At 39.1% G+C, this 25,925-nt stretch overlaps 1 protein-coding gene across 1 annotated transcript in view; it reads left to right on the forward strand.

Moving 5' to 3' along the window:
* The window catches only part of PECAM1 (platelet and endothelial cell adhesion molecule 1), a 55,641-nt gene that overhangs the window by 19,797 nt on the left and 9,919 nt on the right, over positions 1-25,925 (forward strand). Inside the window, exons 8-15 of the mRNA XM_089476950.1 lie at positions 98-379; positions 2,503-2,607; positions 4,287-4,314; positions 5,521-5,594; positions 6,757-6,810; positions 7,808-7,876; positions 11,883-11,939; positions 22,369-22,391. Of these exons, the coding sequence (XP_089333076.1) occupies positions 98-379; positions 2,503-2,607; positions 4,287-4,314; positions 5,521-5,594; positions 6,757-6,810; positions 7,808-7,876; positions 11,883-11,939; positions 22,369-22,391 (692 nt within the window). The remainder of the gene's footprint in view (positions 1-97; positions 380-2,502; positions 2,608-4,286; positions 4,315-5,520; positions 5,595-6,756; positions 6,811-7,807; positions 7,877-11,882; positions 11,940-22,368; positions 22,392-25,925) is intronic.

Genomic DNA, 25,925 nt, shown 5'->3' on the forward strand with positions numbered 1-25,925 from the left:
CTACTCACTTCTGTGCTGGCACTATGTATAATAAGCATTTCTATTGGCACTGCACTACACAATGTCTCATGCCTATCCATTCTACTGTAATCCACAGCTCCAGTTGGTAATGTGAGTCTTGGACGACTTCCAGAAGGGGATGTGGAAGATGGCCAAGAGCTTACGCTCCTTTGCAGTGTTAGTTCAGGATCTTTTCCTATCGAGTTCCACTTTTTTCGAGAAGATAATGCAAAATCCTTACATTGGGTAACAGAAGGGAAAAAACACAGAGCTTTTTGGCACAGGACAGGAATCACAAGTCAAGACACAGGGAGGTACTTTTGCAGAGCTGACAATCAAGCAAAATCATTTGTAGAAAGCAAGAAGATTGCTGTCAACGGTAAGTTCTGCTGGTGGTTACATTGTGCAGAATGCACAGAGAGAAAGAATGGTGTGTCTTATAAGGTCTTGCATAATAGGGTGGCCTTTGCAAAAAGAAGATAAGATGATCCTATATTCTAAGGATCACATTGACACTTTCATTGGTTTTAGTAATCTTCCTTCTTCCAAAGCAATCCTGGAAATGTATTTTGGTCTGACTGTTTGGAGTCTCTGAAGAGAATATTGTCAGCACCATCATGAAACTACAATTCCCAGGAGTCTGTGGGTGAGGCTTTCATATGTGTTCATATTGATGCATTAAAAACCATGTAACATGGGAAATCAGAAAGCGCAATTTGCCAGGAAAATTTACTCCTGAGAAAATTGCTTCTTCCTCACTACTGTTCTCTTTCTAGCTGTATTAATACTTGTGATTCAATTGGATAGACAACCTCTAGTGGTTTAAAAATAATCTAGGTGTGGCACCAACACAAGGCAACACTTTGCAATTGCCCGTGGTTCTAGCACCAAATCCTGAGGGGAAATAATCTACAGCTTCCAGAATCCTGGAGATGCTAGGAATTGAATAGTCAAAAAGTTACTTCCCCAAGCTTTATTGAGTACCCTGGTCAGATCCATGCCTGGCAACTAGCATTTATTCTACTTTCCCGGTTGTGATGCTATGTGAGGAGCATTGTGAGTCATCAAATAGCATCAAATAATTCTCAGTTTCTTAAACACTTATTTAGAGGCTGCCACTGTCTGCAGCCAGGACTTAAATACCCTAAAAGCACCAGATTCCAGCCTAATTTTGGAAATTAAGAGGGCCAGCCCTGGTAAGTATTTGGATGGGAAACTGCCAACAAATACCAGGTGCTACAGGCTATATTTCAGAGGAAAGTACTGACAAACTGCAGAAAACCTATGGAATTTATGGGGTCACCATAAGATGAAAGGCAACTTGAAGACAACACACACAAACACTGCCTGAAGCCAGGGGGCATCAAGATAAGAGAAGATCCACTGGATATACTTTGTCTAGTATATCAGCTGCAAAGCAAACACAAAATGGACTTTGTTGAGGGCCCTCTCAGATCTGGAGCTGACACTGGAGAAAATGCTTTTTCAAAAGTTCCAAAGTGATAACATGTCAAGGAATGGAAGAATTATTGTGTCTTGTCATCCATGGTGGCATGGACACAATCCCTAGGTAGCAATGTCACAGTAAAAGTAGGCACGCCCCTGTTGCATTAATGCTAGTGGTCGTTCTCAAGAAGAGGAGACGATTTGGGATTTCCAGTAGTATTTTATGTAGCTCTAGGGGACAAGCACCTCAAAAAACAATTTGCTTGAGATGTAAATGTAGAAGGAAACAAGCAAAGTGTGTATTCTGGACACTAAGAGAAAGAAGGAAATGTTTCTCTCTTTTTTTTTCCTTGAAAGGAGTTGTGTTTCATTGCACATTCATTCTGGATGTGTCTACAATATTTAGTAGATGCCATGATGAAGTTAAAGCAGAATCAGAATCTAATGGGAAATGTTGGCCGAGTGATGGCCTCAAATGGATACAGTATGTCAGTGGGATAATTTTCATGTTCATTTTAATCATGCAAAGGCACATATTCAACAGTGCTTATGTTTCAAGGGGGCTGTATTTCGTCTATGGATCAGTCCCATGCTTCTGCAGGGATATTAATGTGAGGGAAATTACAGGAACAGGTCTAGCAATGTGGCTACTAGTCACATCAGGGCTGAGGGGGTGGTGACGCTAGTATGGGAAGTAACTGCTTTGAGAGATCCATCAATGTAGTCACCTTCATTAAGATTACTTCAACAGAATGAGATCCACTGGACGTGCTGTAGAGCACCAACCATGTTATCCATGAAAACTTAACAGTAATGATCTTTTGAGTGGTTTCAGTGTATGTGCAGTTTCTTCTTACCAATGTGGATTTGTAGTCCTAAATGTATTAAGAGATCCATACAAATTTCAATGAGGATTAGTGGAATTCAAAGGCAGCCATGTTAGTCTGGGAAATCAGTGTTGAAAAGGATCATGTAACACCTTTGAGACTAATTGAGGATGGCTGAAACTGAAGTTATACCATTCCTAAATCATGACATACTTCTCCTACTTTTTAGTCGTTTTGGCTTCATGGAAGAAATGGCTCGTCGTGACAGTTATGCTGATTCTTACTGGGATTGCAATTGGAGCTTTCTGGTGGTTCTGTTCTAAGAAGGCAAAGGGTAAAACATATCTTTAATTTCTCCTTGTTAGGGGAAATCTACTGATGATTGGGATGATCTTTATCTTAAAATTCCCATATTCAACCCCAAGAATTCCAATATGTTAGATTCCTCTTTTCCTCCTCCTTTCTCTCAAATGTATTATCTTTGTACTGTGGTGCAGCTTTTACATTGGCACTTTTTGTTAATTATGGTTAGCTCAAAACCAAAATTTATAATCCCAAATCTAGCTAGGATAGCTAACAGGTTTGATTTAGTGAAAATCATAATAGAGACATGTACCTGTAATATGATTTAGGTCCAAAGCACACTGAAGAAATAATCCAATTTCAGACTGCTTTAATTGCCCTGGCTCAATGCTAGGGAATTCTGGGAACTGTAGTTTTGTGAGACTTTTAGCTTTCTCTGTCAGAGATCTCTGGTGCCACAATAAACCACAATTTCCAGAATTCCCTAGCACTGAGCCAGGACAGCTAAAGCAGTATGGATTATTTCTGTAGTGTGCTTTGGATTTTAGTAATTCTAGCAGTTTAAGGGGAGGATCCATGTTCAAGAGGAAAGGGGAATGAATGCATGAGCCTATTTAGTGTGCTCAGCCTTCTAATCATATTTGGGAAATCAGGCAATGTTTTCCTTGGGTTAATGGTATAATTTTATGCAACTAGTGTATCCATTTATACAGACATCTGGTGCTCCATATAGTTCATGTAGCCTACCTGCTACAGTCATTGAGTTCCACTGTTAACTGAGGACCAAAAATAAAAAAAAGTATATCTGGGAATAATGGCTAGAATTTATTTATGTGATTCTATAAGCATAGGTAATATAATGCTAGCTATTTTTCCAGCATGATGTAGTGACTTGAATATTGGACTATGACTCTGGAGACCAGGGTTTGAATCCTGCTGGGTGACCAGAGGATGGCAGTGGCAATAGCAAACACCCTCTGAAGAAACTGGCACAAAACAAATTGTGTTCTAGCCTGTGTTGTGAGTTGCCTTGGATCCCATATCAGGAAAATGGCTGGGTATTAAATAAATAACATAAACCCAGTTCTAGGCTACTTGCAAGAGGGAACACAAAATAAAGTTCTATTTAATTCAGTTATTGTGTTCCTCACAGCTGAATGTGTTGTGCTGGAGGCAGTGAGACCTGCTAGAACCTTGGCTTTCTCCAAGGAGTTTATTACATGGGAGGAATTTCTCTTAATTTTGAATGAAAAGAAAGTGGGGCTGGAACGCATTCATGTGAATTCGCTAGTTCAGAGAATTTACGTGAATTCGAATTGCATTCGAACTGACTTCCCATTGCCTGAAAATAGCTTGCCATTGCCCAAAATTGCGTGTGATCACCTCTGACGCAATAACGTGAAACCCCATGATTGCGTTCGGACTGACTTCCCATTGCCCGAAATTGTGTGTGGTAGTCTATCAAGCAATAACATTAAACCCCATGATTGCGTTCGGATCGCCATTGGATTATACTTCCAATTTCCCTTGTCTGATAAACCCCCAACAGTAGTATGTTTGATCTATGTCAGTAGAGTATTGAAGAAAGTAAGCAAACACTTGAATAGGGATTGTTAAGCAGGGAATATTCTTGTTCATTTTATTAACACAGTTGTCTTTCTATGTCTGCAGTATAGTACAGTAACTTTTTTTAAATTATTTTTTATCAAGCTAAAGGCAATTCTTTGGAGCTGGCTAGGTAGGTTGGTTTCCTATTCTTAATTGTAAGATCTTTTAAATAAATATGATGAGATATGCCTATATGTGTCATTTATCCGTGCAATTTGATTCAACATAGACATAGGTTGCATGCTGAGATTAGAGAACATTGTACTATCCCCCAAAGATATACATATATATTAAATTGCAAAAGGAATTAAGTATGGTCCAGTTCTAATAGCAGACATCTGAGGAATACCTTCAGCACACCATTAGATCTTTGTTGAAAGCTACAATTTTGAGTGGGTTTAAACCCTTTAAATGACCAAATCATGCTGGAGAACGACTGCATTTTAAGAATCCAAGTAAATGAATTGTTTAGTTTCCAAATACTTTGTTTTTGGATTCATTTTGTTTTCATCATGTTTTGTGACCTATTCAGATAAATGTAAAATAATCAGATAAATATAAATATAATTTATTTATAACAGCATAGTTTGTAATAAGAACCTCTGAGATGCTTTTCCTTGGCTTTATGTTTCAAAAATAGTTTAGTCACTTGGAATCAGCCACTTGCAAAAGACTTGAGAGAGGGCAGGTTTATAAGTATAATTGCCACTAAAGAGTACACAGCATTAGAAGGCAGCATGGTGTAGTGGTCTGAGTGCTGGACTAGGATTTTGGGAGAGAAGGATTTAAATCAAGGTTACTACTGTGTGACCTTGGACAAATTACATTCTGCTGTATCTTCACTGCAGAAGTAATCCGGGTTGACACCATGTTAACTGACATTAACCCAGTACTATGGAATTCTGGGAATCGTATTGTGATACCTTTAGCCTTTTCTGTCTGAGAGCTCTGGTGCCATAACAAACTACAAATGCCAGAATTCCATAGTATTGAGCCATGGCAGCTAAAGTGGTGTCATTCTGGATTATTTTAGCAATGCAAATGTAGAGAAAGGCAATGACAAGCCTCCTCTGAATAAATCTTGCTAAGAAAATATCATGATATGTTAATCTGAGGATCACCATCAGAGTTGACTTAAAGGCACATAAGAACAGCAGAGCTTTAGAAGCAAATGTGAACACTCAGTGATCCTTTAGACTGCATTTCTTCAGTGTCACATCAGAAATATATATATATCTAGAGTTTTAAATATGACAGAACATTATAGATACGAAATTGAATTGCTGATGTTTCAGTGCATTCTCCTAACTCTATTCTTGTATTTATTCTATTTTAGTTCTATGCCAGCAACCAATTCAGTGGGTGAGAAGCTGACATCAGGACAGAATAATGAAAGAGAATTCTTTTATGGTAGTTCATTATTAATAACTTTCTGTTCTTATGTCTGTATCCCCAAACATAGCATCTCCATCCCTGAATCAAGATATTATCTAGACCCAATAAATTAATTTTTAAAACTGAGAAGCAGTGTGGTACAGTGGTTTGAGTGTTGGACTAGGACTTTGGGAGAACAGGGTTTGAATTCCTTTTTGGCTATGGGAACCACTGGGTGACCTTTGGCAAGTCACATTCTCTTAATGCTCTTAGAGGCAAACTCCCTCTGAACAAACCTTGGCAAGAAAACCCTGTGATAGGGTCACTTAAGGGTTGCCTTAAGTCAGAAGCACCTTGAAGGCACACAACAACAAGTCTTTTGCTTCTCCCTAGTCAAAGATGGGCAAATCCTGGCATCTTGCAACAGAGCTGTGTCACCTCCATTCTGCCTGCAACAATCTTATTAACTTTTAAGTAGAAACATTTAAATAGGAATTGAGGTGGGACATATTCAACATGTTTACATCCCTCTCATTATGTGTCTATGCATAATGGCAAACCTTTGTAACTCATCCACGTACTACAAAGTCTATGCATCCACTCTATGCATGAGTGCAGACTCTGTTGGCAAAACTTTGTCATCACACATAGACTGAATACATATGGATGATGTTACTGTCTGTGTCTCATTTTAACACATTAAGATGGGATGTAGTAGTTTTCCATGAGTGTCTGTAATATATATTATGAGTTCTTGGAATTCTCTTTGGGCCTGTATTTTTTTGGTTATTTGCCTTGGTTTACTTGTTATCTACAGGGGCTGTTAATATTAACACTTTGAAATATTATGCAAGTATACTGTTTCTATGATTTGCTTCTGGTTTGTTTATTCATTATTATCTTATTTAGTATGAGTCCTTCTGTTCGAGACCCTTCTCCTTTGCATTGCTCAGTATTTATAGCAGGTCTGAGTAAGCAAGTTACAGTTACCTATGGGAAAGGCGGGTGGATCTGTCATGTAACTCTGTGGAAATGTGGAGGACAAAACCCCAGGCTGATTTATGATTTACAATGATACAAATATTGTGCTATGAGAGGAGAAGTAGCTATTTCAGATGTAACTGTTATTCCTTCTGTTATCTCATCCTGTTTCCATTGTTTTGCTTTATTTTATTTTATTTTTCATTTGTGGGACTAGGTTATAATGAAGATGATGAAAAAAATCACATCAATTCAAAAGAAGAGAATAAAGGTGATATTTAATGTATTCATTTCTGTCTCTCCCTTTTCAAGAGATTATATTCTTTGTGGTATTAAAACAGAATTTATTTTCTACAGTTTAGAATGATTTGATTTTGCTTGTATGGTTTGCAAAGATGAATGCCAAAATGTTAAGTGCATGATACCACTTGGATTTTAAAATAGTGGCCTATAGTCTGTAGGTTACATGGAGAATGGTTCTCTTTTGTCATTTATGCTTTTCAACATCTACATGAAGGCACTGGAGAAAGTCATCCAAAGGCCTGAGCTAATGTTTTGTGGGTAGACTGATATCACACATTACCACCCAGCAAGTTTGTTGGACTGATGTCTAAAAGGTTTGGGGGTTTCATTGTTTGTGAAGTCAAAGGTTTTCATGACCGGCATCCATAGTTTTTTGTGGGTTTTTCGGGCTATGTGGCCATGTTGTAGAAGAGTTTCTTCCTGACGTTTCGCCAGCATCTGTGGCTGGCATCTTCAGAGAATGCTTGCCTAGAAAGGACTTGGATATATATATTGTGTGACCTGGAAAGGCAGGAGTGATTTGCATGTATATTGTTTGTTGCTAATGGCGGGCCTCACAGTGGGAGGGTCTGCAAAAGAAGATTAATGTCTGTTTCTCATTTGCATTTGTTGAGTCTTTATCTTGCTATCTTTCAGGACTGGTAGCCAAACCTTGTTCACTTTAAGGGTTTCTTTTCTGTTGAAATTATCCAGATGTTTGTGGATTTCAATGGCTTCCCTGTGCATCCTGACATGGTAGTGGTTGGCATGGGCCAGAATTTCAGTGTTTTCAAACAGTATTTTATGTCCAGGATGGTTTGTGGCATGTTCTGCTACTGCTGATTTTTCTGGCTGGCCCAGTCTGCGGTGTCTCTCGTGTTCCTTGATTCCTGTTTGCACACTGCATTTGGTGGTCCCTATGTAGACTTGTCCACAGCTGCATGGTATGCAGTAAAGTCCCATTCTACTTGCTATTTTTGAACCAGGAGCTGACCATGAGAACGCTGAGGTGGAATATACCGAAGTGGAAGTCTCTGTTCCTGATCCTTACAGAGGTAATTAAACAGCTGACTTGTACAACTGTATAGCAGGAATAGCACTAGGCCTCTGTATGGAGTGGTGTCAGTGGCAGTTTTCCAATTCACTGCAGAAAGTGTAGGATCTCACCTTCAATTATCATCCTGTGATAAAATAAGGTAAAAGCAAAGGCTGTACTTCAAGGGCTAGCTGGTCTTTCTTCTCAATATACAGATTAAGTATCCCCTATCTAGAATTCTGAAATCAGAAGCATTCCAAAATCCAAAATTTTTGAACTTCAACACAAGCGGATTAGTATGTATCTATACTGTATTTGGTGGGTTGGAGAGAGATATGGCTGGAGAGAGTGGTAAGGATCTGTGAAATGGCGGGAATCCATGCCTCCTCCCATTTCACAGATCTTCAGTTTATCTCTAGACTCATTGTCTGTCATTATGTACCGATATGCAAATACAGGTATTCCAAAATCCAATAAAATAAAATAAATCTAAAATACAGAATATTTCTGGTCCAAACATTTTGGATAAAGGATACTTAACCTATATATATATATATATAGTCCTTTTGTTTCCTTCACTCACTTGATATGATGACGATATCATATTTAAGTGCAAGCCCTCCTGCATTGCACCCAGATTTTAATATAGCATTCCAAATAGCTGTACAGCAATGCTCCTGGCCTGAATGGTTAAGTGATGCTGGAAATTTAGTGCAAAAAACAAGTTTCCATACTCTAGCCAAGAGTGATTAGTGCAAAAGGTTACATAAATATTGAATTTCAGTACTGCCAGTGAGTAGTCCCAGGATGATAGGGGGACAATGATATAGCAATCTGTGTTTGACTTTTAGAAGTCAACCCTCCCTAGATGCAGCTGTACCAACTGAAACATAAACCCTCCCTAGATGCAACCGAACCAATTGAATCATAAACGGGCATCCTTAGATTTGAAAAACCTAGGCAGGATTGTTCCAGGTTACTGTTAGATTTGGCTTGTGTTCTGGGAATATCACAGAAACTCTGGCCACACCCATGCTGAACCTTCAGTGCACTATAATGATGGTCTCATAGGATATTTTAAAAATAAAGCCTAATAAGGTTAAAGATCCTCCATCTGTCATGCCAACACATTCCCTTTTACATAAAATTAGATTGGATGTCTCATTCCCAAACTAAGTGAAAAATTCCAGTTGTTTTATAGGTTGCCAACTTAGTGGAGTTATGTAAAAAAACAACATTTGCTTTGTTACTTATAAAATGTTTACCTATGTATTAAAGAATGGACTAAGTCCTAATATTCACACAGACGCCCACAGAGTAAATGATAAGTGGGTCATTATGAGTTTTTCCTGAGGGAGAATACCTAAGGAATCATTGGAGAATATACATGCACTACAAAATTACAGCAGTTTGATATTGCTTTAACAGGCAATGGCTTCATCCTAGGGAATCCTGGTATTTGTAGCTTTGTAAGGGTTTCCGAACTAATACCTAGAGACCTTTTATTCAGTTCCTTGAACTATGGTAGTAGATCTCTCTAGCAGACAATTCCAAGTGGTGCTTCAAACTACAGATCCCAAATATTCATTATGATGGAACCATAACAATTAAAGTGGTCTCAAACTGCTATAAATGGTTAATGTAGGTGCATTTGTAGTGACATATACATGATATTTTCCACAATGTGTTGGCAGATGATTAACTATCTAAGGCTGCTGTGGCCACACTGCAGAATTAATTCAGTTTGACACCATTTTAACTGTCAAGACTATCCTACAGAATCTTGGGATTTGTAGTTTGTTGTGGCATCCGAGCTCTCTGATATAGAAAGCCAAATAGCTCACAAAGCTATAAAACCCAGAATTCCATAGCACTGAGCCATGGCAGTTCCAGTGGTGTCAAACTGCATTAATTCTGCAGTGTCAATGCAGCTTAAGTCAAGTTTTCTTATGAGAAAACATGCAGGAAGTAGGAACAGACTAGAGGTATAGGTATAAATCATTTTCTTATTTTATCCAAACTAGCCAAGGAAATTGAAATTCTTAGTATTGCCAGTTTCACATTTTCAGGAAGAGATATGCTAGTAAATATAAAAAATGTCTGAACGATATTTAAAACTGATGGATAAGAATACATATTTAATGAGGTGTTCAAAAAACCCATTTTCTGAAGTAGTTAGAACCAGAAGTTCAGCAATCCCCTTTACTTTAAAAAAGAGGAAAAAAAATACAAAGGTGGGAATCATGTGGCCACAGTTTGTGTGAGTCCCCCAAAGCTATTTGTAGCCGCTTCCCCTTCGTGGGGAAAAATGGGCCCAAAAGGGCTACTTCTGGAAACTTCTTTGAGGATTGGGTGTGTGTGTGTGACAGTGATGATAAAGATGAACTTTACAGGTGGCTAGACATGAGAAAGATTACAAATAAAAACATATAAAAAGCAAAATTAAAACTGAAATCAGAACCATATTAAAACATGCATTCTAAAATGCTTTGAAAACAAGAAACAATACAATTTAAAACAACACAGTAGTTAACAGCCCTTTTTCAATTTTATGAGCATATCTGAATTAAAAAAATCACCTTCTTAACTCAGTTTTAATGTATGTTTTTAACTGTAATCTCTGATAAAGTGTTTAAATGTTACAGCTCCCTCCAATTTTGGCAAACTATAAGTTGACTTCCAGCCACTCCTGCTTTGTTTTCCCCGATTTTCCCCAGGTTTTTGGACTCCATGCATCCCTTCTGGTTGGTCCAAAGGTGGGAAAAGGTTTCCACAAGCTTGCCTGTCCCTGTGTTAAGCCTTGTTATAGAGTGGGGCCCTGGTATCCACTGGGGTTTGGTCCAGGACCCCCCGTGAATACAAAGATCTGTGACTGCTCAAGTTCCATTGTATAGTGGTGGCATAGTAAACTAGTGTCTCCTAATTAAAATAGCAAAATCAAGGTTTGCTTTTTGGAATTTATATGTTTTTGGAATATTTTCAAGCTGTTGATAGTTGAATCCATGGATAAAGAAACCATGGATATGGAGGGCTGACTGTATAGCTTTGTGGCCCATTCCAGCATGGCAGGTTAATTTCCAGGAAAGACCATAATCTAGTTCATGAAAATAGTAGGTCTTTTGTTGGTCAGCTATTGATCACATCATGTCAAACACTTTTTTATAACTCAGCACATGGGTTTTCTCTTCAGGATCACTTCTTCCATCAATCTCACCAGTCTTCAGGTTTCTAGAACTCTCTCAGGTCCTCAGAGCCTGTCTCCACATGCTGCCTTCCCATAAGAGCAGCAGGAAATAAAATGTGGTCCATGAGCCAGATGCAGCCTAAAAGCTGTTTATGAGGTCCCCAATATCCCCTGCACCGCTGAAACTGAAAAAAGTATATATAGTTGTTATATACCTTCAAGTCATTTCCAACCTATGGCAGACTTAAGGTGACTTTATCATGGGGTTTTCTTGGCAAGATTTGTTCAGAAGAGGTTTGCCATTGCCTTCCCCTGAGACTGAATGCATGTGACTTGCTCAAGGACACCCAGTGGGGTTTCATGGCTGAGTGGGGAATCAAACCCTGGCCTCCAGAGTCAGAACCCAGCCATTACCCAAACCACTATGCCATTCCTCTGGGTTGTTTTAAGTCCATAAAGTCAACTTCTGATTTACTCCCTTGTTAACTGTATGTTTTGTTCTTCAAAAAATTTAGAGGGAGGTATGGCCTGTGTGCCTCCTTCTGAGAATGTATAGGGGAACAATGTGCTCCCTCAAACCCTGGATTAGAAGTTTTCTCTAGAGAAGTATGATTCAACAATTCAATACTGAATTGGTTGCATTCAGCAGGAAAAGTGTTTAAACAGGAAAATTACTGGGATATGTTTCAATCACATATTTTAACACTGGAAAAGTAATGTTCACCTTAGGCATAGAGAAAGGTCCCATCTGTTCCTAGTTCAGGAGCTGTCCAAATAGTAAAGACACTCCACCTATTTTTGCTCCAGAAAGTAACTGATTCCATATGGATACATTTTCCAGCTCCTGTGGCAAAGAAGAATGAGACAGTTTATACTGAAATCAGAAAAGCTGTTAATGGTAAGTAAGCATGTTTTTTTTTTTAAACCTATCACATAAAGGAAGTGTCCATGTGGCATTTTTTATATGTACAATTGGATCCTTGGTATCAGCTGAGGTTTGGTTCCAAAAATACCAAAATCTGTGGATGCTCAAGTCCCATTACATACAATGGCATAGTAAAATAGTGGTCCTTACATTAAATGGCAAAATCAAGATTTGCTTTGTGGAATTTATATTTTTTTGAAATATTTTCAGTCTGTGGATGCTTGAATCCATTAATAAAAATCCGTGGATATGGAGGGCTGACTTGCAAATGCTTTCTTTTTTTTAAAAAAAAAATCCTGGCTAAATATATAAACCATTTCTTCACGTGGGCTGCAATCTTACAACCAATTTCTTCATAGTAAACCCAATTAAAATTAAGGGGATTTATTTTTGAGTAGAGGTATATGGGTTTGCACAAATGGAACAGCACCAACAAAGGCTGCATTCCTGTGCCCACAGACCTAGGATGGACTGAGGCTTATATTGTAAAGGGATTTGTTTCTGAATAGGCATGCACAGGATTGTGCCATAAAACAATCTGTAGTTTTAAAAAATAGTTATTCTGCAAAATCATAATGTCTGTCAGCGCATCCTTGAAGACGTTATCCCATTCATTCTCCCTGCTATGCTATTTTTATTTCCCCATCCTAAGTAAAACATTTCAGAGTTGTTTGGTTTTGTAATGATTTGTGGTCACTAAATTTTCACTGCCTCTCTGTTTTTCATCCAGCTAAAAATCTCTATTTCTTGCCTTTGCTTTGTTCTCCTTTCCATTCTCTTCTTCCCCTTTTCTGGTATAGGATCCTTTCCCAGTGCCTCTCAGATTGTAGTATGTTCAATTCAGGGGCCATTCAGACTACATTTTAACCCAGATCAGGAATCGATCCTTGCATGTGAAGTTCATATTGGCCCCGAATCTGTCACAATACATTTCGAGACAGGCACAAGCGTTTTGTGGCAAATGCCCCTTAGCGCGGGTCATTTGCAATTGGGTTAAAAGCCGTCTCTTTTGAAAAAACCCGGGTTTGGCGAATATGAACTTGCTCCCGGTCATGATTGGGTCAAGTTCAGGGGAGGGATTGAGGTCAGAGGGAGGGCAGTGGGCAGAGCATTTCCTCCCCTTCATCGGAGGAGGAGGAGGAGGAGGATGAAGCATCTGGGGGAGAGAAGGGGGCCATGGAGGGCAGCATCAGGAGGAGGAGAATTGCCAAGGGAAATTGGACTGCGGGGCCAAGCCGGAGAAAGGATGTAGGGAAATTGGGCTGCAGAGCCAAGAGGAAGGAGCCTCTCTCTCTTTTTATTTTTATTTTTGAAAGTCTATGCACATGATTTTTTGGGTGACATAGAATGTGTGTGTGCTTGTGCTACTTTCATTTCCTCTTGCTCCTGGAACAGCTCCTTATAAGAGCCATTATTATTATTATTATTATTATTATTATTATTTGTGTTATATGCGGAGGCTACAATTAGAATGCCAGCGCTACATTTCCCTTTCATTTCCTCTTGCTCCTGGAATGATTTGTTTAAAATGTGAATGCTACAATGCCAATGTTACAAATGTTTCCCTTTCAATTTGGCAAATTGATACTAATTGAATGCTTTTGCTTTTGCTACACACAAGACACACATTAGAGGTTTTTAAATTTGACAGCATCTGCGCACCTTTCCCACCAGATTTCAAAAAAAGGAGGGTGGTAGCCCCCATCCGCTTAGCCAATGGCTGCAAGAAACGTCACCTTTTACGAAAGCAGAACTAATTTGATTGACAGCAGAGGACTCTTCCTTTTAAATCGGGTAAAGAGCTGCAATGGTGTTCCAGGGTTAAATTCCCTGATTAAGGTATTTATAGACGGCACTTGCTTCCGGAGGCATTCGAGAGAAGGGCCCCCTATTGTACCCAGTTCCCTCCAGCGCAAATGTGCCAGTCTGAATGGGGCCTCAGAGAAAACCAAACCTGCCTCTCCATGGTCTTGCCCCATTTATCTCCACACTTCCACTCTTGAGTTCCATTTCTTGTTTATACAGTACAAGAGTACAAGGAAAAGGACATAATTTATTTAAGATGCATGTGCTACATGCATCTTAAATACAAGGTGTTAAGGTAGTGTGCAAGGGAAGAAGCAGGCATTGAGCACCAACATCTTACAAGCTTACAAAGAAGGCATTGTGAGCTTTGTGAGAGTGTACTTCCAGCTCTATGCTAAAATTACATAATCAATGGCATCTTGTCCTGAGGTCTTCTTTGGCTGTCAAAATGAAATTTGAATTGAAATTTATGTTAGCATCTTAGTTGCTGATGTTTAATTATTAATCCTACTTTACTGAATTTTGTACTTTGTTTCAATACCTTTGCTTTTTGTGCTCTACTTTGGAAAGAAAATCTTTCACAACTTTTCCCTCCTTTGTACCACGTAGTTGATAAACTAGTGAGGATTGGCCCTACCATTAGACATAGTGAAAAATCTGTTCCAGGCAAAGATTTTCAGTGTCATGAAAGGGCTGTAAAGGCTTAACTGTTCAGTTTATTGTGATTATTTATTTTACAGAAAGGAAAGAGGAATAGGTGCTTAGGAAACTTATCCCTCGGATGCCAAAATAAATTGACTGGTCTAGAATACAATGCACCTTTACTTAGTAGGGTGTTATTATGTGCCTTCAAGTTATTTCTGACTTATGGCAACCCTAAAGTGAAATTATCATGGGGGTTTCTGGTGCTGAGAGTTCGTGATTTGCCTGGGTCACCCAGTGTGTTTCCATAGCTGAGTGGGGTATTGAACCCTGATTTCCAGAGTCGTTGTCAAATGCTCAAACCGCTGCACCACACTGGCTTTATTTGCGACTTTGTAAAAAATCTTGGGACAATCTGGGAAGTAAGCATTTCTATATTTTCTATAAGAATTTTTCTGATGGGTAGTTTATGTGGTAATCTATAGGTGGTAATCTATAGGAAAGACACCTACCTATATCTACTTTCATTAGCCCAAATGAGTCTGAGAAAGGCATGCATTATTTAAAATCTGTTTAAATCAATACTGAGTTGTGGGGCAGCAAGTTAAGTGAAATGAGATTCGATTAAAAGTATGAGCTGGATTAGACTGACAGTAAACAAGCACCCTTAATCTTGCATTCAACCTTCTCTGCTGCACACAACCGGCTGCAGATTCAGTTATTTTTGGAAGTGTAATAACAGTGTATTGTTCTAATTGCGTCTGCTTTTCCTGACTGACACACAGGAAAAGTGTTTCAAAGAGATAAGGAGGGCATCACCCAACAGCAAAGCCCTTTTGCAGGCTTTATTGCATTATTTATTGAAATGTAACCATGTAGATGTTTATGGAGATGATCCTTGATAGCATTGATACGGAAGCAGCTACACACAGATGTGGCATTTGCTTTGGAGCTAATCTTCAGAAAAGGGAAATGCAACAAAACTCAAGGTGGCTAATATTCCTGGCTTTCATGCACCACTTTTCAAATTCTTTTAGCCTGCATCTTTTAAAGGCTTTTCTTAGCATAATTCTATCATGCTTTAGAAAGAGAATCGAGGCCAGTAGAGCCTTTTCAGTTAGCAATAGGGTTGATTCTTCTGGGAACAATTTGAGCAGAAGAACAGGTTGTGCTCTCCTGCACTGACTACAGTACTTCTTTTTTATTTCTGCAAATTATGGCTGTCGTGAATTCAAAGCTATTTTTTTTGCCAGTGCAACACACAGAATCCCCTCTGCTACATAGATAGTAACCATTCTGGCTGACAAAAAAAGTATTATTTCCATTTTCTGGTAAACCCAGATGGAGAAAACTAGAGAGCTGCACTGCATTATAGTAGCTGTGTGTGTGTTTGTGTGTGTATCCTGTCTTCTAGCCCTGACACTTACTGGCCCAGCTACAAGAACCAGGGCAGATTTCTTTCTTTCTTTTCCAAAGGCTGTGGGAAATGAGATGTTGTCCCCTCTTCCACACTCCCTCATCAAACCTGAGAATCATTTCCCTTATACAAAGCTTCCTGTGAACTTCACTCTGCTTATGAGTCCTTTCTATTGTGTAGTGTTGGTGGGTATGGTGGGAGGGGGAGGCCATTCTCTGTTGTGAAGCTCTGAAGTGTTGTTAGAGGGCATTTTTTCATGGGTGGGAAAATCAGTCAATAAGCGCCAATTGCGCTGCCGCCCCATTACTCCTCAGGTGTGATAGTGATAGTTTGTGTCAGTCCCGATGGTGTCGGTTTTCCCCTTACCCACTCTCTCCCCCTCTCACTATACTCAGGCACACTGTTTACTTCTCTTTTCACTTTCTTTTCTTTTTCTTCTTTTTTTAAAATATGATATCGCATTCCCATAACTCTGGAATTGTGTTAAAAATAGAAAAAAAATTAAAAAAATAAGAAAAGCAGGGCAGAGGATAGGAAGGCGGCATTAAGGGGGAAAGAGGAAGAGAGAATGTGGGGACAGTTGATGGCGCAAAAATCCCCCATCATACAATTGAAGGTAATAAAACCTCCAAAACTGGTATTTTTTGTTCTCTTTTAATAACCCAATTGCAGCAAGACCAAGGTTAGGCCAAGGCTTGTGTAATAAAGTCCTTAACTGCCTTCCATGCAACAGTGCTGTATTAACTGTAACTTTTTTGTTTTTATGCAATTATCACTGTCTGTTCTTTCTTCATTTTGTTTTCCTTTCAATTTCCAGCTACCCTTCAATCATGTTTACAATGATGCCTGCCAATTTTGGATTATATTTCTTCCATCTGGTGAAATGGACTCTGGTCCATTAAAGTTTATGGCATAATGGACTTGTGAGTCTTAAAATTTCCACCAAGAGACTTGGCTGATTTTGTTGCAGCAGGCTGATATGACTACACCTCTGGAAATGGTTCTAATAAACATGTTCCTCCATGGGTGTTTGCACTGGGAAAATGAGTCAGATGCTAAGAGGTAGTTTGATTGTTAAGACAGGAAATGCTCAGGATCCCATGGTCACCTACAATGTGCTGTGGAAAAACAAATATTCTTAAGCAGAAAGAGGCATGAGAAATCATTGCTTTATTTCACACTTTGGAATAAGTTGGTTCTGTAGCTCAGGAAACCTTCTTTAGCAGCTTACGAACATTATACCTCTGAAGGGTCCTCTTGTCTGAAAGACCTTTCCTAACAAAATCCTACTTATGTTTGGCGCTTCATAGGTTAGACTGGATATATTTCACACTAAATGGTCTGCAAAATCATTTAATAACTTCCTATGTGAAGAGGCCTACAGCCAACATCTCATGGCTGTTCTGTTCTCATCCCCATATAGCTTTCTAAATTCAAATATTGCAAGAACCTTTATACTTAAGTATGTTAAAGATTATCTAATCTTTACATATTTGATGGTACTGGTGTAACCATTATAACCAGATGGCGGTCTAATGAGTTCAAAGCAATACAGGTTGAGTATCCCTTATCCAAAATCAGGAACAAGAAGTGTTTCAGATTTTAGAATTTTGGAAATATTGCATATACATAGTGGAGATGGGACCCTAGGCTAAAACACTAAATTCGTTTGTTTAATATATACTTTATGCACATAGCCTGAAATTAATTTTATACAATATGTTTAATAATGTTGTGCATGAAAGAATGTTTGTGTATACTGAACCATCAGAAACCAAGGATATCACTGCTTCAGCCACCCATGAAAAAAAGTTTTAGATTTTGGATTTTTGGATAAGTGTTACTTCAATCTGTATGTGAAATTCACCCTCTTTCCTACCTTTTGCCACTCCACTTCATGTTTCTTATAGCTGGTTTTGATTTGCCAGAGTACAAAGGTGATGAGAACTGAAGCCCTTCCTTCCTTCCTTCCTTCCTTCCTTCCTTCCTTCCTTCTCTTTCTTTCTTTTTTCTCTCTCCTTATCCATTAATTATTTACAGCTCTTCCTGTATCAATGATACAATAATTTTGCCCCAGCCGGACTGAAAACTTCAACATCCTTCTCAGTGTCCAGACTATAAGGGCTTCTCCAAACAGCTGACCATTGGCAAACCACCCTACCAAGCAACTTGGAGCTAGAAACTTTATTACCCTAAGAGAAATACATTATGGACTGAATAAAATAAGTGACTCTTTGTGGCAAGTCAGAATGGATTTTACAATCTAGCCAGGATTGAGGATTTTGCAATCCATGTTTATTTAATGAAGTCAAGTACTTTGCCACTTCAGGGACTTTATTTTGCTTAGACTGAGTCCCATAAAACAAAGAGGTCTAGGACTACTGTTCTTGAATTGGATAGCCAATTTTCTCTCTAGCCACATAGCTCTGAAATATCAAAACACAAATTTTCAATTAAATGTTCAAACAAGGAATTTATTTTGGGCTGAGTTGTGCCCAATGAAATAAAAACATCTGTGGACTTTATCAGACAATGGCAATCTGAATGCAATCATGGGGTTTAACATTATTACACGATAGACTACCACACGCAATTTCCAGCAATGGGAAGTCAGTCTGAACGCAATCATGGGGTTTCACGTTATTGCGTGATAGACTACCACATGCAATTTTGGGCAATGGCAAGCTATTTTCAGGCAATGGAAAAACAGTTCGAACACAATTCAAATTCACGTAAATTCGCTGAACTAGCGAATTCACATGAATGCATTCTGGCCCCACTTTCTTTTCATTCGAAATTAAGAGAAATTCCTCCCATGTGATAAACTCCTTAGTATGCTGCGTTCTAAAATTGGGAAGCTAATAACTTCTAAAATAGCAAAACGCGTATTTTCAGTAATTCAGTTGCTTCATGGTCCATTTCTTTAAAATTGTCATATTTTGTTGCCTTTTAAACAAGAAACCAACCTGTAGATATTCACCAGTGAGTACTCAGAGTAAATGAATTGACCTTCTGTGGCTACTTTGCATACTATATGGCATGTGAATACACATGCCTGGTGAACTACCTCTGAAAGGGCAAAACAGACACTGTTGTAAGGACGCAGTGCATGCATCCCAGGGAGCTACATTTCTACTATGTGTGGCATGTTTACAATATACATCTCCTTTTCAAAAGTTATGAAGCTTGCCAAATGCACATTGAAACATGGGGACTGTGGAAAGTGTGTCTTTTCATATTTCTCAAGGGCATCTTAGAAATTAAGCAATGATTTAGCTGGATGTCAAAGACTGAAAATACCAATAGGGCATGTTACAGATATGTATCAGACTGGACTTAGTGAAAAATGTTGCTGGCCATGTAGATTTTTGATTTAGGGCGATAAAGACATGAGATATCCTTTGGTTTTCTCTGGCCTCACCCACTCCACCAGCCACAATGTAATTAACAAACATCCCTTCACTTGAAGTTTTGGAAATACACAAAATTTATAATTTCCTCTTTCCTGCTAGTACAATACTTAGCATACTAAAAATGCCCTCAAATAATTTATTTCATATTTGTTTATTTCTAAAAGCCTTTTGATCTAATGGTTGGTGAAGTGAATTGCTGACCTTTATCTAGATCCTGTCAGTTCTGATAAAGGAGCTGAGCAAAGTTCTGCTTGCTGTTTTTCCCTGTGATTTCCACCAAAAGTCCAGTCCAGTCTCGTATTTTACTATATAGCTGGACTGGGAACTGGGCCAGGGAAGGGAATTCCAAATCCAGACCCTTTCCTCTTAACTTTAGGAGGCAACCTGTGTCAAAGCGAGAGGTAGCTGCTATTAAGACTGCTATTTCATCAAGTGGGTAGAAAGCAGCTTTGTGGTACTTTGTGTGAGGAGGTGGTGTTGTTACAATCTGAGAAAGAGAGATGATTTCTAATAATGTACTTATAATAACTTCTAAGTACATCCTTATAATACCTTACATGGATGTTCTTACAGTCAACCTTCATTGTCCACAGAGCCTGCATCCATGGATTCCACATTCATGGCTTGAAAATATTCCCACGTCCCCCCAAATTCCAAAAAGCACACCTTGATTTTGCCCTTTTTTAAAAGGAAGGACAATATTTTACTACACCATTGTATATAATAGGACTTGAGAATTTGCAGATTTTGGTATCCAGGAGAAACCTTGAACCAAACCCCAATGGATACCCACTGTAAAATACAGTTTTCCTTCTATATCAACAGATTCTTCCTTACCCACAGATTCAGCCAGCCATAGTTTGAAAATATTATTATGTATACATAAATTCCAAAAAACAAACATTGGTTTTGTCACTTTATATAAGGGACCCGATTTTACTACACTATTGTTTATAATGAAATCTGAGTATCCATGGTTTTTGGTATCCACAAGGGGTCCTGGAACCAAACCCCAGTGGATACCAAAGGCCCACTGTAATTCACTTTGGCTTTCTATCTATTTTTCTCATATTTCTCCTGAGTATATGCAGATAAAACTAGCATAACATGAAAGCAAAGAGGAAAATCAACAAGATACATTAATTTTGAGCTCTTGTCTGCAGCTTTCCTTAGGGAACCCTAGAAATTACAGTTTGAGAAGAGTGCGGAAAATCCTATTGAAAAGTTTTCTCTAATAATGTAAGACACTGACCCAGTTTTTTTTTTATGGGGAGGAAGAATATATGCCCTGAGAAGCAGAAGAACTGTGTGGCAAGGAGAAACCTTGTTTTTAATGACAAAGGTGGAGTTGCTGTAGCATACCTTCCAACTGTTCCAAATTAGTAGTGATAGTCCCGATTAATCCTCTGCCATCCCATTTTCATCTGCTTTTAATATATCCCAGTTTCTCTGTTTTTCTTCCACTTTCCCTCTTAGAAGCTTATCGCACACATTTTTTCGTTATGGGCACGGGAAGGGGCCGCTCGGGGCCGTGGAAGTCTGAGGAAAAATGGATTTTACCGCACAGTAAAGTGTCCTCAAAATGGCCCCATTCCATCCCTGGCCCCAAGCCGTCCCCATTCAGTGTTGAGAAGCATCCTTTGCTTCGGTCGGAATTCTTCCGACTGAAGCAAAGGACACTCCTCAGCACTGAATGGGGATGGCTTAGGGCCGGGGGACGAAATAGAGCCATTTTGAGTACACTTTGTTGTGCGGTAAAATTGGTGTGATAAGCTTCTTAGTCCTCAACTTCAGCTGCTGTAAAACTGAGTTCAAAGCGCAAAAGTAGTTTGCACTCATTTAAATCAGCTGGGGGAGTGCAGAGGGGGGGGAGGGGGAGGGGGAGGAAATCTTTCCCTTCTCTGTGGACTCAAGCAAGAGCAAACAACTGCAGCTTCTCCTAGTTTGTGTGTTCTTCTTCATTAATAACTTTGTCCATCATGACCCCACTCTGATGTTGCATGGCCACATGAGTTCCAGTTTTTATATGTGAAATGCTGGAGACTGATTTTATATTTATCCAGTGCGTCTTTATATGTCCGCTTTGATTAATCATTTTCAGGTGTTCCATTGGGTATGATTTGCATGTTGATCCAGGACTCCAAGAGAGCGGAGTTTGCAGCCCTACTGTGCAAAAACCCACTGAGTGACCTTGGGCAAGTCACACTTTCTCTGGCTCAGAGGAAAGCTTGTGAAGGAAATGCCATAAGTCAGTGTTGACATACGAACAGCAAATTAATGCTGCAAAAGATTATTCAAATGGTCTTCCAAATGAGAGGCCTTCCAACTGAATTTCTGTAATTAAACAAAGATTCACCAACAGCCACAAGAAATTATCAGACAGTGTGTCACTTCTGTACTGCCAGTAAAGAAATACCATGGAAATGTCAAAACATTAAAGACTTTCCTTTAATGTGAATGTATTTAATATAGTCAGTCCTCTATATCCATAGATTTTTTTTATTTACAGATTCAACTATCCACAGCTTGAAAATATTTTTAAAAAATACATACATTTCAATAAAAAAAATCCCTGATGTTGCCATTTTATATAAGAGACACAATTTTACTATGCCTTTGTATTTAATAGCACTTGCACATCCACATATTTTGGTATCCAGGGGACATCCTGGACCCAAACTCCAGCAGATACCAAGAGCCCACTGTATAGGGCTGAGGGAATGGAAACCCTGGGCCCTTTCACACTACACATTTCTAGCACTGTGATTCCACTTTAACTGCCATGGTTGCTATTGATGGAATCCTGGGGTGTTTGCAGGTTGCCCAGAGGGGCTCCCCAGAAGAGGAGTCCAAAGGTCCCTCCCCTAAACTGCCAATCCCAGGATTCCATAGGATAGAGCCATGGCAGTTAAAGTGGAATCATAGCACATCAACTATGTTGTGTGAAAAAGCCCCAAATGTTTATTTTTGTGATAAATATGACATAAATGTAACTGAGACCCTAAGAGCAACTGAAATGCTTGTTAGTACATGTAGGTATTTGTGTGTTTCCACACTGAATGGAAAATGTTAGTGAATTCTATTTCAGTTTCTAAACTTTGTTTTATAACTTTTTAATTTTCAGATGCTGAGGAAAACAGGCATTCTGTAAGTATTCCTTTGTGACATAAGAAATGGGGAGACAGCTGAAAAAGCAGAAGATTTTAGTGTCTGTTTTGTATTAATCAGTGCCATCTATAGCCTGTTTCAGTTCACTGTGTATTCTTACAATATCTGTCTTTTGGTAGTAAGCATAATTCACATCACAAATAACTGAAGAGAGCGTAGGTAAAGTATAACTCTTTTAATAAATCAAATAATTGGACTCCATTGGATTAGAAGGATCACAGCTGACTCATAGTTGGCTTCCGATCCTGTCAGAATTTGCCACTGCCCCCTGAAAAAGACTTACCCAGGAGCCACCAAAGACTGTCCATGAAAACATCTCAGAGGGATGGGAGAAACTACTAGTTGAAATGCTTTCATGGCCAGGAAGCGTGCTCTCCTTTTCCTTGCCCTCATTGGAAATGTTGGCGACTTAGGAGTTTATCAAATGGGAGGAATTTCTCTTAAATTCGAATGAAAAGAAAGTGGGGCCAGAACGCATTCAATTAAAGTTACTAGTTTCGCACAATTAAGTAAATACACATTGCATTCGAACTAGCTCGCCATTGCCCGAATTTGCATGTGGCAATCTATCACACAATAACATTAAACCCCATGATTGCGTTCAGATTGCCATTGGATTAGACTTCCAATTCCCCTTGTCCGATAAACTCCTATGATTTGGGAAACGATTCTGTTTCTCTGTACAGTGCTACCTCGGGTTACGAATTTAATTCGTTCCGCGGCGCCGTTCGTAACCCGATACATTTCGCAACCCGAAAAAGCCGCTGGAAAGCCGCTAGCCGCTAGCCGCGGTTTGAATTTTGCGCCGAAACGCGCCGAAAAGATTTTCGTAACCCGAAAAATCATTCGTAACCCGGAACAGTTTTTTTAAATCTAACTTTTTCGTACCCCGGAAATTTCGTAACGCGGTGAATTCGTATCCCGGGGTACCACTGTATTCTGTTCTGACAGTAGCCTCTTGTCCAGAGTACAGGCTATAAACCAGGACAATGAAATGTTGTGGCAAACACATTTCTCTAAGAGCAATCCATGGTTTTTCATGATCTATGCAATCAGTCTTTGCTATAATCTATAAAGCACAGGCTGAATTTCTTTTGAAATTCTTTGCTCCACTTCATTATCCAATGAATGTTTGCAATATGATCCATAATACCATTTCCTTTGCTTAATTCAGTTTTGACATCTGATGTTTCCTGCTCCATGTATGATTAAATTCTTTGTTGTAGAATTCTGAGTATCGCTTTGCTTGCATTGGAAATTAATGCAACGGTCCAGCGGCTACCACAAACCCTGACATTCCTTTTCTTGGGATTTGGAAAGTATATTGAACATTCCCAATCTGTGGGCCATTGCTTTGTTGACCATATTTGTTGGCAAATTTTAACTAGAACTAAGTGGATTCTGTCTCATCTTGAAAGAGCTGTATTAGCATGCCGTCTGCTCCTGGTGATTTACTTCTCTCAAGTGCTTTAAGTGCAGCTTCCACTTCATTTTCTAACACTGGAGGTTCTTCCTTGAATGAATCTGTCATCCTTTAATCTCTTTTATGCAGTTCTTCAATGTACTGTTTGCATAGTCTTTTTATTTCTTTATGGTCATATAATGTGTTTCCTTGCTGGTTCCATGGTACCTCCACTCTTGGTTAAAGATTTTCCTTAATTTTTTCAGATCTTGTTGAACAAGTTTCTTGTTCTACCATTTTTGTTCTACCACTTCTCTGCATTAGTTATTATACAGGTTGAGTATCCTTTATCTGGAATTCCGAAATCCAACATCCTCCAAAATCCAAAACTTTTTGAGTTGCGTATCTGTCAGCCTTTTCCAATGAATGTAATTTCAGGCCATAGGTATTTCACTGTATGAGGGAGAGGATCCTCTGAATACGTTTAAAGACCTGTGGAATTAGTGGGTATTTGTTAAGAAAAATAAAATAAAAGCAAACCCATAGATAAGGACACAGAAGAAAGGGTTGGTTATCTCTGATAATATGAGCAGGCTCTGAAGGATATTTTAAATCATAAAGGAATAAATTTATGAATAAATGATTTTAACAGTAGCATCATTTGCATCAGTCTCTGATATAAAATGCTTGCATACATGCACATACCAGGTATTTCTGTTAGTCAACATCCATATCCTCATTAAGATAGGAAGAGATACTTTGTATTGTTTACATCTGGCTGGCACAGGACTGAAGGTCACTGAGTTTGTTATAATAAACAGATCTAATTTTATAAAGGAATCGGATATGCCTCATCACAGTTCATTGTGAATTAGCTTCTACTTCTGGTTTACCTTGGGTCTCACACTTAGACAAGCCGAACATCCCAAAGCCAGCTCAAATTAAAGCATTTTATGACTTTTACAAAAAATGCTAATATTTTAAGTTTGACCAGTTTAAAAGGGGTAGGAGATCCACAGCGATGGAACGCTGTCAAGAAAAGGAGCTATTTGACATTTTTGTGGGCCTTTGGCCAAGGAGCAATCCTAAACTGCTTTAAGGGCAGCAGAACCATAACTAGCGATGTGCAGAAGGGGGAACTTCAATTTCATTTTGTGTAAAGCAAGGTGGAGATCGAGTGTATGCTTGTATGTGATAAACTCCCTCTACATTTGCTTCTCAACAATTAGAAGAAGTTACTAATAGTTTACTCTTGGCTCCTTTGTCATTTAAAAGAAGGCAGTAATCTTTAAACCTTTTTACAAAAAAGACTCACCAAAACAGTTCTTTCTGTGTAATGGCTTCCTGAAAGCCAGTGTGATGTAGTGGTTTGAGCATTCGACTACAACTCAGGAGATCAGTGTTCAAATTCCCACTTGGATATGGAAGCCCACAGAATGATGTTGAGCAAGTCACATTCTCTCAGTCTCATAGGAAGGAAAAGGCAAATCCCCTCTGAACTAATTTTGCCAAGAAAACCCTGTGATAGGGTCACCATAAGTTGGAACTGAACTGAGGGCACACAGCAATGGTTTCCTATATTTTTTCAGGCACATTTCAGGATTCTGTTCTATTATAAAGCCCCAAATAGTTCAGATCTGAGCTAGAATATATTTTACATCCTGAAGCAGAGAAGCAAGTGACATCCCATCCATGTCAAGGTGCACAGTATCCAAAGTCAGACAGGTTATTTTGTCACATGGTATAGAAGATGCCATGAGCATGCCTCCCAGTCCTTCATGGTAACCATACAACCCTCACAAATAATTAATAACTTGAAGCCTGTACATATCAGCTGGAAGCGGTGTGGTGGCGGCGACGATACTAGGGCTCAGGAGCATGCAGCAACCGCACACTCCCAAGCCCAAGTACAGGCAGACGGCGGCATCATGACCCCCTCCTGAACATGTAGGGGGTGCCATGATGATGCCGACACCACGCAGCATCCACATGTCATTTCCAGGAAGTGATGTAATGGTGGCGCCACTTCTCCTTTATGGCGGCACAAAAAAGAAGCTGCTTAGAGCGGCTTCTTTTTGGCAGTATGTCAGTGCTGTGCGGTGAGGCTGCTG

This window comes from Sceloporus occidentalis, unplaced genomic scaffold (assembly GCF_023333645.1).
Source record: "Sceloporus occidentalis isolate IW3139 unplaced genomic scaffold, rSceOcc1.0.p SCAF_1, whole genome shotgun sequence".
NCBI lineage: Eukaryota > Metazoa > Chordata > Lepidosauria > Squamata > Phrynosomatidae > Sceloporus > Sceloporus occidentalis.